At 35.0% G+C, this 16,705-nt stretch overlaps 1 protein-coding gene across 1 annotated transcript in view; it reads left to right on the top strand.

Annotated features, from left to right (window-relative positions):
- Nucleotides 1-16,705, top strand: part of Rab11fip2 (RAB11 family interacting protein 2 (class I)) — a gene marked incomplete at its 5' end in the record, with an annotated part of 36,503 nt that continues 19,798 nt past the window's right edge. Inside the window, 3 exon segments of the mRNA XM_005387876.2 lie at nucleotides 1-686; nucleotides 6,001-6,443; nucleotides 7,133-7,601. Of these exon segments, the coding sequence (XP_005387933.1) occupies nucleotides 337-686; nucleotides 6,001-6,443; nucleotides 7,133-7,601 (1,262 nt within the window).

Genomic DNA, 16,705 nt, shown 5'->3' with positions numbered 1-16,705 from the left:
GCCCTCCCTTCGGCCCGGGAGCCGCCCGCCGCGCAGGGGCGGGCTCCGCGGGAAGGTGGCGACGAGAGGCGCGGGGTCCGCGCGGAGGCCTGCACGGCGTGGCCAGGTGATGTGGGCCCTTGAGCTTTTGCAGAGGAAAGGGACCCCCAGAGCAGCCGTGACCCCAGGCTGCCCCCGTGAGGCGTTTTGACATCAGCCCTAGAGACGTTGGCAGCCCGCGTCGGCCCGGCCCCGAGAGTTAAAAGCCCCGAGAATGCAGTGATTTACGGAATTAGGCTCTCCCCGCGGGAGGGGCACTGTCTGCGCGGGTGAACTCAGTGCGGAAAGGACAGCACGATGCTGTCCGAGCAAGCCCAAAAGTGGTTCCCAACCCACGTGCAGGTCACAGTGCTCCAAGCCAAAGATCTGAAGCCAAAAGGCAAAAGTGGCACCAATGACACATACACTATAATTCAGCTGGGCAAGGAAAAATATTCCACCTCTGTAGCTGAGAAAACCCTTGAGCCAGTCTGGAAGGAAGAGGCCTCCTTTGAGCTGCCTGGATTGCTAATGCAGGGGAATCCAGAGAAATACATTCTTTTCCTTATAGTTATGCACAGATCCCTGGTAGGTCTGGATAAATTTTTAGGGCAGGTGGCAATCAATCTCAATGACATCTTTGAGGACAAACAAAGGAGGAAAACAGAGTAAGTTATGTAATTTGTTTTGAATTTTGGGGAGCTTACCTATACCTTATTTATGGTGTTTCTGTTCTTGGAAATCTATTTGTGTACATGGGGCATTGGTTTTGGATTGAAATATGACCCAGTTTTAAGCACCTTATTTGCATGACGGAAGTAAAAATAGCCCTTGTGATGAAACATTTTTTAAATGGAGTGATTAATGATGTATTATTCCTCCTTTCTGTCCGAGGTAAACATGTTAAATAATTGAATATTTTTTACCAGATTTTAAGAACGTCAATATTATTTCACTTTTTAAAAAGGGTTGGATCACAGTGTTGGCTGACTAGAACCATTGTAGGTATAAATTATGTTCTTTAAACATTACAGTTTCCCATGATGTGGAAAATCAGAAAATTAAATCTTCCAATGTAATGTTTATATGTATGATGAACTCCGTGGCTGTCAAACTATATATTACCAATTTTAAAACTCACTATTTCATTTTAGAACTATAAACACAGTTGGCCCTTACTTTAGCCTAGCCGTTTTTCAGGGTCAGTACATCTTGTTAGAGTATAAAGGTGTTAAAAGAAAAGTTTTCAAAGTACGTACAAATGTTCTCAGTCTTGAACTCACTAACATTTCTCTTTGAATTTGCAATATACTGGAGCTATTGTATTACTTCAGAGTTCGTTTTGCAAAGCTAGTATGTTTAGACCTTATTAACTGCTGTAAGATTGTAGACAATGATTAAATTCTTGTGATGAAGCGATTTAATGACTTCTTCAATGAAAATGTGGCCTTTTCAGTCTTTCAAGCTGGAGTTAGATATATTTTAATTTGAAAAATCGTAATACAGATGAACACCGTATATGTCTTACACTGAAAAAAATATTTTCAGAAATAGATAATTCACCCATCTATTAACCTTACAGTTTTTTTTTGTTTTTTTAGCCTGAAAGAACATCGAGATCAATGAAATTAGTGGGAGAAAAATGGTTTCAACTTGTAAGAGTACTTCAGATTTCCGGAGTAGTTTTGATGTTTCTTTCAGTCATAATTGAAATATATGTACTCATTAAAACTAGTGTACAATAATAATTTTTGCTAAGTTTGTGTTAATTTCTTGTATTTTAAAACAACCATCTCTTGGTTTTTGTATACTTAATCTGCCTGGAGACTTCTCATGGGAGTTAATTGTTTTATTTTGAATCAGGACTTTTAAATTCAGTACATGTAGGGTGAAAGGGAAGTGAGATGAGAAATACTAGGAGTGCAGGAGGAAAAATGGTAAAAATTTAAACTAGTTGAAGAGACAAATATTTTTAAAGAGGAGAAAAGGTGTTTTTTAAAGTTGCACATTCATAAATGATTTTAATAGCAGAACTGCTTTATACTTAAAAATAGCATTGTTTCCTGCACAGTATTCATCAAATTTAAAATGAAAAAATAATTACCAAATAATTTGTTTTAAATTGCTAATTCGGTGTGATTCAGTATATACTATGTAAATTGTTTTGAAGGTAAACTTATGAGTATGTTGTAACTTCAAATTTTGAACTATGTTTAAAGGGCCCATTTAATATTAATGTATAATATAATGCAGGCCTCGAAGACATAAACTTTTCAAGTTAAAATACGTCCAAGTGTGAAAGAATCTGAAAATGAACCTTTTAAAGTTTCTTCTTTATTCCTGTCTTTGGCAGCATCAGTTACATTAAACATGGCCATAAGCAATACTCCTAATATTGTAGTCTTTATATAAAATTGATTAGAACCTCAGGGGGAGAAATGCTTTGAAATGTTATCAATAGGGCTTGTGATGTTATTGCATTCAAGTGATTTTCATGTTATTAAACCTTTAACATTTTCTTTGTGGATAAATGGGGAGCTTGTATTTGATGAGGTATCTTTATTGGTAATATTTCTAGATTTTTAATATATTTAATAGCTTCCTTTTTCTAGCACAGCTGTACATGTGGCATAGTAAGAGACAGACTTGAGCCACCGGTGTATTTCAAGAAAGATACTTAATATTCAGCACATTGCTGAACCTTGTCAGCATATTATTCACAAGCACTTTTTAGAAAACTGGTGTGAGTGATGAAGGCTACCAGCTGATTTAGAAAAGTCCCATGAAACTGCTGGGTGTGACACTTTTTACTTTTTAAGACTGAGGACAAGTATTTACATCTTGTCCTCCAGTAGTGTCACAAAAGGCAAAGAAATGGAATAGTTAAAAGTATTGTATTACTTGCTTTACACCTTGAAAATACTTCTTTTTTTCTTTTAAGGAGAAGAGGTAAAGGGTCTGAGCCAGACCCTTTTAGTAGATAGAGAACCTCTTACCTCCCTCTTCAATGGTTATTTGGGTTGGTTGCCTCACATAGTTTAAGGAACTATATGTTTGATAACAGAATGGTAAATTGTTGATGCTATTATGTAATATATGTTGATTTTTTTTTTCTTACAACAGAAGTAGGTGATGTCGATTTTTAAAAAAACGTTCATGAAAATAAGTAACAATGAAGAGACCCCAGAGTTAGGCATGACTCAAACATATGTGGATTTTAGGACTTTGTGGGGGTCTCCTAAGTGCACCTGCTTCTTGGCCTCTGGCACCCTTACTGCCAATCTTGTCCCATTTCTGACCACACAGCACCAATTGCTTGGGAATAGTTCCCACATGTGTGGTGGTTTTGGGACATGGACCTGTGCCCACTGAAAATTGAACAGAGGCCATAAACAGTTTAAATCCAGCGCTCCAGAGGTGAAAAAAATCAGCATTAATCCAGTAAACCCCAGATGCTATGTCTTCATTTTATCTTTTTGAAGCCTGGGAAAACAAACACTCTCAGGAGTGATTTTTGAAGGTCTCATTAAGACTTCTCGCCTATATCAATTTCAAAACAAAGCAGCTAAATTAATTGTTATTCTTATTTTTTTTAAAATTAGTGTATTCTAAGGAATACACTAATTTATAATGTTAGAATACTTTGCAGGGTTTTGGAAGGGGTGGAAATACACCGTATTTATAATTTTTATTTAAATACAGAGTTGCTTTACTCTTTAAAGCTTACCTAGGTCTCTCCCGTTCCCTACTGAAAAACAACACATTACAACACACACATGTTGGTATAGGTTGGTGATTTTAAGAATATTGGTTCTGGAAATAACAACTGAGTAAGCATTTTATTTCATATACAGTTAACTGCCTTCAAGAAGCTTATACTCTGATGGTGGAAAGTCTGTATAGCCACCTTCCGTGGCTATCATGCCTCCTGCTTAAATGCAGTATCCTGTAATACGTGGCAACCATGCGGTTAACCTTATTAACACATGTGGTTCGTCAAATAAGGAAGAACTATTTTCCTACAGCTGTTATTCATCAGCTTGGGATTTTTTTCCTTATTTGATTTTACTCTGATGTTGGGAAATTACATATCATTCTCTATGCCTCAATTTCCTCATCTGTGAAATAAGGATGTTAAAGTAGATTATTTTACTTGATCTTACAGCTAAAATTCTGTGAATTTTGACTCTTTTTATCTACATTTTTGGGGTTATTGGTTTGTTTTCTTCTCAGATTCACTTTATTATACACATCCAAATACCATATGTTTGCTTGTTTTCTCAGAAATTGTATTCACCTATTTTCTGTGTAGCTGGAGATGTAACGGTATTTCTGCGATAGCATCTATCAAAAGTGTTCCTTCCCTCCCCACGCTGAAAATGACTCTGTTTTCCACAGCCATGAGTTAATTGCTGAATGTATAACCTTGCTCCATTTCCAGGCATTTGCATGCTCAGATTTGTATCTTTCATGGTTCTGTAGTCCGTAGTTTATTATTGTCATTTTCTCTTTCTGGTCTCTGTTTTTTCAGTTTTTTCTGTTTGTCTTATATAAAGGCTTTTGGTCTCAGGTTAACACTTTCAATTATAAAATAATCTCTTCTAAGAAACTGTTTTGATACAACTACTCCATACCTTAATTGCTCCAATGTAATGGATAAAGAAAACACATTTCACCAGCATGTTACTTGCTGTGACTTAAGTGGTATAAATGTTAATATGGTCATTCCCTCTCCTTCCTGGAAAGGTCTGTGAACCAGTCTTCCACAAGGTGTATAATAAGTGCAGTGTTTTTTGGCGTTTCTTGTTGATAACAATGAGAGAAAGGACTAATGTAAAACTAGATAAGAGTTCCTTTGTAGCTAAGAAAATCTGCCACACTCAAAGTAGAGTGCATTTAATAACTTATCTGAAGGAATGGCTATCATGCCTCATTGCTAAGGAATGTGAATACATTGTAGAAATACTTTTTTTTGTTGTTTTTTTTCTGGTACCGGGAATCGAACTCACGACCTTGCACTTGCCAGGCAGGCGCTGTGCTGCTGAGCTAAATCCCCAGCCCCTTACAAACACTTTTTTAGACTCAATTTTACAGTTTTCTTTGGGCTGTTTGCCCTGTAGAAAGACAACTTATGACACCAAGAACTGGAGAATTTCTCATGGATAAAAGTACTATAAACAAAACCAAAATAAACTTTGCTTCTCATACGTCATTTAAAAATGGGCAATATAATATACTGAAGTGAATGAAAACTTAAGATTTGGCTTTATAAGGTAATTTTTATTCAGTAGCATCACAGTAGCAACAATAAATGAAGCAAGTAGATTCTAACAGAAGCATTTAAACTTTTTGAAAACTTCATGATTTGTTATTCGTCATTTGCATACTATATTTGTAATTTGCATATTGATCCATTTAGATGAATGTAAATTACATCTTTTGCAGCTTTAATGACTAGCAAACTATTAGTAATAGTCACCATTAAAATTCTTTTAATGCTTTTATATAAGTAATATTTGAGATGGGCGAAGTATTTTATTAAAATGTTATCATTATTTATCATTTTATAGTAGCCATAATTTGAATTGATGAATTCTTTTAAAATCTCTGCTTCAGTATCCTTTAATGTTAAAAAATGTCTTTAGCCATTAGAAATAATTATCCTATGTGGAAACGTACTAACTATTGCTGGTAAGAATTTTTGATGATGAGTAATTTTCAAGTATGAAAGAAAATGTTATCTAAACACCTTATCATATTCACCAGAGATCTGTTGCCTTAGTATATGTCACATTACAGAAACTGATCAATTTTTAAAGTTAAACAGTGGGGGAAACTGGAGCTTCTCTTGTGAGCAGGCTCTCACTCATGCTTAATACTGCCTTGATGTGTAGCTTTGGATGATGTAGCTATTTGTGTATAGCAAAGCTTAACATCCTTTCTTTATTAAATGTTACAACCTGTTTTTTTCTTTTCTTTAAGGTGGTTTAGATTAGAATCAAAACAAGGAAAAAGAATCAAAAACAGGGGTGAGATAAAGGTCAATATTCAATTTATGAGGAACAATATGACAGCAAGTATGTTTGACTTATCAATGAAGGACAAAACAAGATCTCCTTTTGCAAAATTAAAAGATAAGATGAAAGGTAGAAAAAATGATGGGACATTTTCTGATACATCTTCTGCAATCATTCCAAGTACTCACATGCCTGATGCCAATACTGAATTTTCAAGTGGTGAAATACAGATGAAATCCAAACCAAAAAAGCCTTTTCTTTTGGGTCCTCAGAGACTCTCTTCTGCACATTCAATGTCTGATTTAACTGGGTCCCACGTATCTTCTGAGAAACTAAAGTCTGGCACTGTAGGTCAAACACATCTTCTTGGACGCCAGATAGATTCTTTTGGAGCAGTTCCAGAAAGTGGTAAGTGGCTCCTTCTTTCTAGTTGTACTTTTAGTGGTCTGAAATACCTTTCTGGTTTTTAAGATTTGATTTCTAAAACTAGAAAAAACCATGAAGTTTCTAGTATTTTTAAAATTTGATCATATATTGAATATTAATTGTGTGTCTACGATACCCCAAGTTGGTAAGTTTGTTGAAGGCAGAGCGTGTCTGAATTTGTATTTATATTATTAGATGATAATGAGTTCCAGTTTCCTTCATGGTCTGCCTTCTTTTTTAATGGCTGTTTCTTCTGCCTTGAAAGACAGAAACATAAATGAATATTCCATTTTTTTAATAAAGTTCGTAAAATAATACTTTTATGTTCGGAAGTAAGAAAGTAAACAATGCTAATATGTCATGAAGAAAGAAATGTCTTTGTGAATTTCCAGCATTATCATCCCAATAGATTCTTGGTATTTGTTTATGCGATGGTTCCTGAGCCTAGTAAATTAGTAATTGTCTTAACAGTGCACTAATTATTATTAACCTAGACACTTCAGACTGCTGTACCTTACCACTTTAAGGTTGTTTTCCATGATTATTTTTAAGGTTAAAACCTTTAAATAGCTAATTGTGCTCATTCTAAAAGCAGCAGAATGCACGTGTTGTGTCAAATAGTGTGATGTAATGTGTCACTGATTGTGTACTAACTGCAAAATTGTTTGTAGGAAGTCTCAAATCTCCACACAGAAGAACATTAAGCTTTGATACTTCTAAAATGAACCAACCTGACAGCATTGTGGATGAAGGTGAATTGTCTTTTGGAAGACAAAATGACCTATTTACGAACGTGACTGCTTCATTACCCCAAAAATTTGCAACACTGCCAAGAAAGAAAAATCCATTTGAAGAAAGCAGTGAATCATGGGACAGTAGCATGAATTTGTTTTCAAAACCAATTGAAGTAAGAAAAGAAAATAAAAGAGAGAAAAGGGAGAAAGTTAGCCTGTTTGAAAGAGTGACTGGGAAAAAAGAAAGCAGAAGGTCTGATAAACTGAACAATGGGGGTTCGGATAGCCCTTGTGACTTGAAATCACCCAATGCTTTTAGTGAAAATCGGCAGGACTATTTTGATTATGAGTCAACTAATCCATTTACAACAAAATTCAGGGCTTCAAATATAATGCCATCTTCAAGGTAAGCTTAATATGGGTGAAATTTGTGCTATTTGGAAAAATCTTGTACTTGAAAATACCAAATACTTCTTTTAAAGACATGAGTATTTTAAATTTGTTTCATTTCTTATTTTTAAAGTTAATTATAGAGCCAGACAGAGTTACATATATGTTCTAAATTGAACTTTTCATCCTGGATGAATAAAAGATGCTTCCCCCCCTAATCCCCCCAGTCTACTTTCATTTATGTGTGCCAGAAACTCTCTAAAACTTTAGCGCAAGCGCATGGCTTTTGATGAAACATGATGAGAGTGAATAACGCAGAGGTTTCAGAAAGCTGTTGCTGTATGTGTTCCAGGTATGAATTCTTGGGCTGTCTGGAGAGAACAGTAGACCAGTAGCATCCTGTGGGCTATTTAAGAAATACTGGCTTAAGTACTTACGGTTTCATAATAGATGTTAATTGTACTTATTAAATGACTATTTGGAAAAGTTTTTATTTGTGAATGTTAGTGGAATTCAATAACTTTGTGGGTACTTCGGTATAGTGTGCCAAAGGGCTCTATATGATGATTTATAGTCATAGGAATAAGTATTATGATAAAGAATTAGATTTTTCAAACTCTGAATTCTCACTTATGTGTATATGTGTGTATACTACATGTAAATTACTCCTTAGAAGTCAGAGCTATCAGTGTTTAAATACCATTGTGGAATATGCAGAAGTAAATGATGGATTATTGAGGAAACCTCAAGCAAAGAATACAATGAATTTAATGAAAGTTTAAACTATTTTCATGGCAGTGCACTGTGGAATGTTTGCCATGTAATGGAAGTTTATATAGACACCTGAGTGGGAATCTTCGCTTAGTAGTGCTATGACCTCTGTAAACCGCAGCATCTTCGTCTTTGAAATGAGGGAAATAATACCTACTGGTAGAACTCAGGATAAATAGTGTAGGAAGTACTGTATGCAGTACTTCAGGCCCCAAATAGGAACTGGTAAATAATGACTGCCATGATATGAGCGTCCCTAAGCCAGAACCCAAAATCTGAAATGCTTTTCCTTAAGAAATACTGGCGTTAAGTGTTAATGATTTCATAATAATAGAATTCTTTGAGTTTGGGGTTTTGGGGCATTTCAGATTTTGAATTTTTGGAGTAGGAATACTCAAGTATAATAAATGCTAATATCCCAAAGATCAGAAAGTCCTAAAATGTGAAACTCTGGTTCCCAAGCATTTTGGGTAAGTGAAATTCAACCTGTATTATGTTTTATGCATTGTTATGTCTTTGTATTAAAAAGCAGCATTTTCTTGGTTGCTCTACAAACAGAAAACGTGCGAACAGTCAGTTTTTAGGCTTTTCTCACCCATATCTTGTTTGTGTATCTTCTATGACATGTTAGAAAATATAAATTTAAAATTTTTGAAGGGAAGTTTGTGTTCTAAATAAATGGGTATTTTCTGTGATTTTAGAAAGCATCATTTACTTTTGTTTATAGACTCTAGAAAAACAAAATTTTATCTATAGTATCTGTATTTTTTATTGGACAGTTTAGTTTTGATATGCTGTTCTAAAATATTTTACATTGGTATTTTGCATAGTTTACCTCATATATTTCATTAAATCCTAAATTATATGGATAGATAAAAAAATTTCCTTTCTTCACCTTTTACTAGACTTATTTTTGTAGAAAGTTGTTGGAAACAGTTGTCTAAAATAACTTAATGAGGAGCAAGAAAATGGGAAATGGTAAAAAAGTTATATTTTTAAATAGAATCAAAATATGAAAAAAATAAGTATCCTTAAATCTTTAATTGGTTTGTATTTGGACTTGTATACATGGACTGCCATGGGTTTTAAAAGTGTGGCCTTTTGATAGATTTAGGCTTTGTTTTAAGTTACTTCATAATATGGTTTCTGTCAAAAATAGAGCTGTTTCATGACGTATGTATAAAAAGATTGCAATTACATGAAGTTTTTTACTTTTAAAACTTTTTTCTCCTCTGTATTTATAGAACACTGGATATGAGGACATTCTGTGTACATTTCTAAAAGTCACTTTGTGTCACAGGCCATCTTTGCAGTAAATGCAAAATGTGCAGAAAGGGGATAGCTCTAATTAAGTGTAAAAAAAAAAGATGAATTCAGTATAAGTAGACCTAGAAAAAGAGTAGAGATCACATTTTCAGCAAGCATCTTTATCTTGGGTAGAATTTGAAAGGATATTGTCAAGGTATTGTTGTCTTTCCACAGTAGTGTATGTGTACTGTTCCTATTCATCCTCCCAGTATCATCCCTCACTTATGTGGGACATAAACTTCTCACATTAACATCCAAATCAAATGCACTTTTGAAGCTACCAACTCATATCACTTGGACACGTGCTATGAATTATTTTTCCAGTCATGCTAAATAGATCTCTTTATAGAGTCTTTCCGGTTCTTGGGAACAGTGTGTAAACATATTGAAGAAAGTAGAAGATAAAATATGCACTTGCAAAATTGGATTTTGTTTTTGGTGAGTGAATTGGTTTACCTGTGATTACAGGTACATAAGAACTGTACTATTCCACTCTTAATGAATAATGCATATGATTAAAACTGGAGAATTTTCTTTGTGCCCAAAACTTTTAAATGTACCAGGGAACATTTTGTTAGAAGTAGTAGATTTTATTTGTTTTTGTAGGTAAAGTCCACCTGGAAAAAAAAGCACATTTAAAGTCATAAAACTTTTTTTTTCATCTATTCTTGGAATAGTTCCCATATCCTTGTGGAAAATGATAGAGGAAAACAGGCTTTATATTGGGTTACTTCAACAAAGAGTAGGACTCTTTGAAGCACTTTTTTCCTGAAGTTACTGATTCCTAGTATCTTTCTTCTTAATATGCCCCTGCTTCTTTGAAGCCTTTCCTGCTCTTCTAGGGAGCAGTGGTGATTTCCTGAGCTGTAGCATTTTCTCCGTAAATCTTACATCTTCTGTGAGCATCACATTGTTCACTAACGGCTTAGTCACTTTTCTCTCCCACCATTACAGTTTGAGGCTCGGGCCTGCATAAGCATATCATTCATCTTTTTGTCCTTAATTTCTACCAGGATGCTTGGTAGGCAGCAGGTGGTAGAAATTTTGAATAAATAAACACAAGCAGACGAGTTTCCTGAAGTACTATTTTCATTGTTGGCCTTCTACTTCCAGCCCAGTTTTGGGACGTGAAGATCTTTCTTGATAGAAGGAGAGTACATCACCCATAAGGTGAATATGTGCATGTTTTTATGCAACTAAACATTGTTAAAGATGTTAGTTTTAAACTAGCACTAAAATTTAATATTTATAACATAGTACATTTCTGGAGTCTGTAAGAACTCTGTCCTAGCATAGGGTACTGGCTGAAATAAACAGCTCTACATCTCAGTGGTTTATTCCATTCAGAGTTTATTGCTCACTCTTGTTGCAAAGCAGTTCTGGAGATGGAGATGGAGATGGAAAAAGTTGGTGCTCTGCGCCATGAATCATTCAGCTCCAGGTAGTCTTTCTGGAACCAGGTTCCTTCCTTGGTATAGTACCACCTTTTGTCACATGGCTTACAAGATCAGTATGAGAGGGAAGAAAGAATCGTGTCTAAATTGGAACATTGCTTTGAAGCAGGCCTTGGCAGGGGTGTGCGTTATATCTGCCTATATTCCTTTGGCCAAAGCTCATTTATGGCCCAATCCCATTGCAGTCAGTTGTGGAGTACGGGTTACCTGTGTATCCAGAAGGAAATGAATAGGTTTAATGAGCATATAGCATTGCATGTGCTGTTGACACTAATTCAGCTTTCCATGGCGAAGTCTGGTTATCATCTAACTCTGGAACACTTGGTACCTGTCAGACTCCTACTGCACATGTACTTGAAAGCATAGTTGGAATTCTTGTAGTTCTCGGGAAATTACTATAAGTTTATTAATTGGTTTTGAGTTGTGTTTCATAATTGTTGCTCCTCTTGCTTTTTATTGATTTGCATCACTATCAGCAAATTTTTATCATCATTTATCAACTGTCCTATCAAGTAAATTGTTGGGTGTTTTTCCTAATAGTGTGGAAAGCAGTGATTTTTTTCTATTAGCAGAATATCATTTTCTAAAAACAAACATGTCTGGGAACATGTGAATGGATAGGTATGTTCACCAACCTGATTTTCTTTTTCTTTAAAGAACTGGAGCATAGCTTTAGACTCTTCACTTCATCCACATTATGTGACCAAATACTAGCTTGTTAAGAGTAGAGTAGATGTATACCACTTCCAGGTGGAAACCTCTTACACAGTCTTCCGCACAGAGGGCCACAGTCTTCCTCCGTACCCTAGACCAGTGGTTGGCAAATGAAGCTTGTAGGCCAAATCTGGCTTGTTTGCTAGTGCTTGTTTCTACAAATAAAATTTTGTTGGAACGTACCTGCTCTTATCTGTGTGCGGCTGTTTTTCTGTGACTGTGGTAGAATTCGGTAGTTAGGGCAGAGGCCATATGGCCTGTAAAACCAAAGTATTTACTATTTATCTTATGATAGAAATACTGTGTTAATCCTGATCAGCTGAATGGACAACCTGGGTCCCTGCACGCATGTGAATGGTGCCAGATCAGGAATACCCAATTGTGCTTTGTCTGAATGGTAGACTATCAGAATATCAAGTTGCTGAGATTTTTGCAGGTATTTATATATTATACACTTAGCATTGCTTATCCTTCTAAGCAGGGGAGTGGGCCATAGTATCTTCTGTTTGAGAGACCCCAGGTTAAAAGCGTTTTAAGAATTACTAGTTTGCAACACCAAATCTGAACTCTTCTTTCTAAATTACAGCTATTCTTTTGCTATTTCTCATCACTGTTCTAAGTGAGTTAATTTTCTTACTGTATCTCTGCAGACCTGTAAGCCACGCAGCTCCATTTCTGGCTCAGGTGTGTGCTATACACTTAACTTGTCTCTTGAATGTCAAAAGCCCATTTCTCACTAATGCTAAAATCTCTAATTCTTGAGTAATAACTTGGTGTTTCCCTTTGGATTTCTGCTGATGCAGAAGTCCTGTGGTGTTTACTGTATCTGTTCTTATAGTCTTCCCCACTGAGCTGACTTCATAATTCATGTCCTGTAATATTTTTAAATTTGCATGACAGTATCTTTATGGGTCTTGGAATTTGTTTGAAACCGCAGTTTGGTGGACCTTACCTCAGACGGGATTAGGATTTTTAGTGAGTGGGTTCTGAAAGACAAATCAACATCCAAAATTTCCCACTGGTCATCAATCAGGTTTACACATTGCTGATCTAAATTTTATCATGTATTTACTTCATAAGCCTCCAGTAAATCATTTTTTATTTTTATTTATTTTAAAGAAGAAAAAGTAAAAAACAACAAAATAGTTTCAAAACAGGCGAGTAGGACAGTGCAAATAATTAATACATTGCATATTGTTGTCTCCATAGTAGTTACTCCAAGTATAAGTATAGGCATAAAATATTATCCAAACAATATTAGCTCAACAGTAAACTATTTTTTAAGGACTAGGAATTGTGAGTTGTGCTGATAAATTCATGTTTGAACAGACAACTTAGTCCCATACACTTAGTCCTTTGCTATAGGACCAGACCCTAACTGAAATGGAAAGTTGAAAGAAGAGTAAGAGATTTGGATGAATATGTTAAAAAATAGAAAGGACCCAATACCTGAGTTATGTACTGAGCATTGAAGACTAGGCACATGTGTTGTATTATTTGCTATTTATGGTATCTGTGCATGAATTGTTTCTTGTGGGTCAGGTAAAAACATGGCCACCAAAAGTGATAAGTGATACTTCAAAATATGCTTATATTTGTATTCTACCCAGTCAGTTGAAGAGAAATTCTGTGATGTACATAGCATTTTTCTAAGGAGCTTTAAGTTCACTGAAAAAGTTCAGTTTTCCACCTAGTTAGGGAAACTCCTTAACTTGCAGGGGAAATTACTGTGTATGTCTTTCTCTGAATTTTATGAAACTCAGTAATATAAGGCTACTCTTGCAAAAAGCTAATATAATTTGAGGCTAGAGGAAAAGCCAATCAGAGAACAAGGACTAATTGTAGACATTTTTACCAGAGAATTGTATTTTGGGGACATTTATCTATTTGTGAATATGCTTTTAGTTCCCTACTTTGTACTTTACTGCAGTTGTGAAAACCACTAGCACATTTTTAGTTGCTCTAGGATAACTGAGTGCTATGTTTTATCTTATTCTTGGTAGTATTGATTTTATTAGAGTGTGTATTTTTGTTTATAATATTTGCTGTGCAAAAGCCTGCCTCCTCCTTAGCTGATGAATTTAGGTTAGATCAAATACTTACATTTTTAAGACAGTGCAGAAATGATATTTAGGATCGGGACCTTATATTTATTGCTAGTATTTTTAAATTTTACATGACAGTGTGCCTTTTAAGATCAAGTTGACCTCTTTCCCTCCTTCCCTTTTTTTCTTTCCATAACTAGTTAATTGTTGTCTATGATTGTCTCTTATTTTTCTTAGGAACTCCAAAAAGTGGTTACCCAGAATGTATATTTAAGTGTGTTTCTAATTTTCATAAATCAAAAATCACCACAGGCCTATTATCATGTAAGCTTTGTTATGAAGTTGTATAACATGCAAACTTGTTAACACAGGTTACATTTTTATTTCAAAAAGTAAATAAGTGTTCTGAAAGAAAAGACCCTTCTCATAGTTTTCAAAACTTAATTTTTATAACACCCCTATAGGTATCTTTTTTTTTCATGAATGAGTTTCAAGCTCAGTTTTTGGCATCGTAAATTTTACCATGCTTGAGGCTTATGTTAATAACTGTTTACTTTTTGTTCGTATTTGTTTTGTCTGTTATTCGTGGTAGACCATAAATCTTTTAAACAGTTGAAAATTTATGAGACTGAAAACAAACTTTTCAAGACTTGTAGAGCCATTAATCCATTAATGTCCAGGGATTTGCGGAGTGTTTTCAGTATAACAGTGACTGGGAACATGAAATAGGCGATTGATTAGTTCCCATAACACTAAGTAGAACTTCTGTGTTTAACTCCGCAGAGACTACTTGAAACTTTTTTACCCTTTGTCATCTTAATACTCATTATAATAGGTCTCATTAATTGGTGTGTCTCCCAATGGGTTAATTTGCAGATACCAACCATGCCATCTTTTTGCTAACTCACTAATGCAAATTGATATTTATAGTCTTCAAAATTGAAAACAAAAAAAGCTCTGTTACAAAATGACAAAGTTTGCTAATTTTTTTTGAACAGAGATTAATAAGATACAGAGAGATTATGTGAGAGAGAAGAAAACAAGCCAAAAAACCTACAAAAACTACTGTAGGCTAATACACTGATGTGAAAATTTCTCAATTTACAGCACTTGACAGGTGCTAAAAGAAAAGCATCTTTAATTTTAATGTGTTGTTAGGACCTCTTTAGAGAGACTGTACAAGTTATTAACAAGGTCCTCTGAGACAGGAGACGGGTAATTAACAAGACCTATGGAGATATAGTTTAGGTAATTAATGAGCTCTTAGGCACTGGACACAGGATAACACATAGCGAGTCCGATAGTTAAAGAGAACAGGTTGTTTCGATATGATCAAATACAAGATAGAGTATGTAAGTCCTCTAGAGGCTTCTGATAGGCAGGTATTAAGATTATATTCCAGTGACCCTGTTGGGTTAATTTTTATAAATCAATATGTAAGCTTCTTTAGGGTAAAATTTGAGAGAATTATTTCTTTGTAAAATCTAAGAACAGGGGAGATGGTTAAATACAGATCAATAATTTCTGTTATTTGCCCCTAATGAACATGTATTTGAGAAAACTACATTGGGCACACATAAATTGTGTAACTTTCAATTATTTTAAACATTTATTGTTCAGTGTGTTTTTTCGCTTGTGGCCTGTTGGCTAAAATTGCTTGACGGTGTTCTCACATTGACTTTAAAATGGTCAGGATATAGGCAGAAAAGGGGACTGCCCTAGTTCCTGTTTGCATTTTACCTATTAGCCCAAATTCCTCCAGTCAGGCTTCTATGCTGCCTTCAAGACAGAGTTGGTATTTCTACTTGCAAATACCTGACCTAGCTAGTTTCTGCCTAAGTTTGATATTTCCGGGCTATGAATTTTAAATTTTGGTTTAGAAAACTCCCAAATTCAGCAAACATTTCTTACAAACATATTCTAAAGGTTAATACAAAGAAAGCACTTGCAAGTCCTAATTCTTCCATGGCCACATAGCTCACTGTGGCTACTGCAGTCCCTTGGGGTGATTTTATAAAATTTCAGTTCTCATAGTCAAATGTTTTCATTATTATTTTTGAATATTAATCATATGCAAAGACATCAGATTATTAAGATATAAATCATCTTTGAGCTTATGGAAAGAAGGTATGCAGATAAATGTAGTTCTTAATTTTATGCTGAGTACTGGATAGTGTGGAAACTAGGAATCTGGGGACATTTTCAAGTCAGGATGTGAGATGATTGAATTAACAGGCTAGCATGGAATACCTGTGGGGTAGGGGATAGCAAAGAAGACTCAGAACTCAAGTAAGCAAGAGAGCTAGTTAGAAAGTTATTACTATTGAGATGAACTTGTAGAGGGCATTTCAGTGAAGTTGAAAAAAGATGGAACACCTTTCAAAAGTATTTCTGGGCTAAAATAAACAACTTGCTCATTCTGCTTTTGAGTGGTTGGAGTGATGGTGGGGGATTTGTAAGGGAGAAGAAAGAATTTTAAATTTGATGAAATGTAGTAGTTTTAAAAGTTGAATTTTATTTAGCATGACAGTGTAAGATCTTCAGTCCTGACAGTGTCAGGTCTGTAGTCCCCAATCAGAGTTGGGATTCTAGTCTTGAAGGAGAGATTGAATTTTTTGTTTTTGTTCATTTTCATTAGGCACTTTTTTGTTTTAGAAAATAGAAACTATTTGAGTTGAGACTAGCATATTAGTATCAAAACAGTAAACGTTCTTGAAAGTTTGATTTTCAACACCTTAACAAACTTTGGCTTCTTCAAGCACAAGAATGCAAATTTCAGTAACTACTTAGAAATGAATACATTTAAAGTATTTTCTCTTTAACATTGT

This window comes from Chinchilla lanigera, unplaced genomic scaffold (assembly GCF_000276665.1).
Source record: "Chinchilla lanigera isolate Chin_1 unplaced genomic scaffold, ChiLan1.0 scaffold00030, whole genome shotgun sequence".
Taxonomy (NCBI): domain Eukaryota; kingdom Metazoa; phylum Chordata; class Mammalia; order Rodentia; family Chinchillidae; genus Chinchilla; species Chinchilla lanigera.
This window is presented reverse-complemented; position numbering and strand designations above follow the sequence as displayed.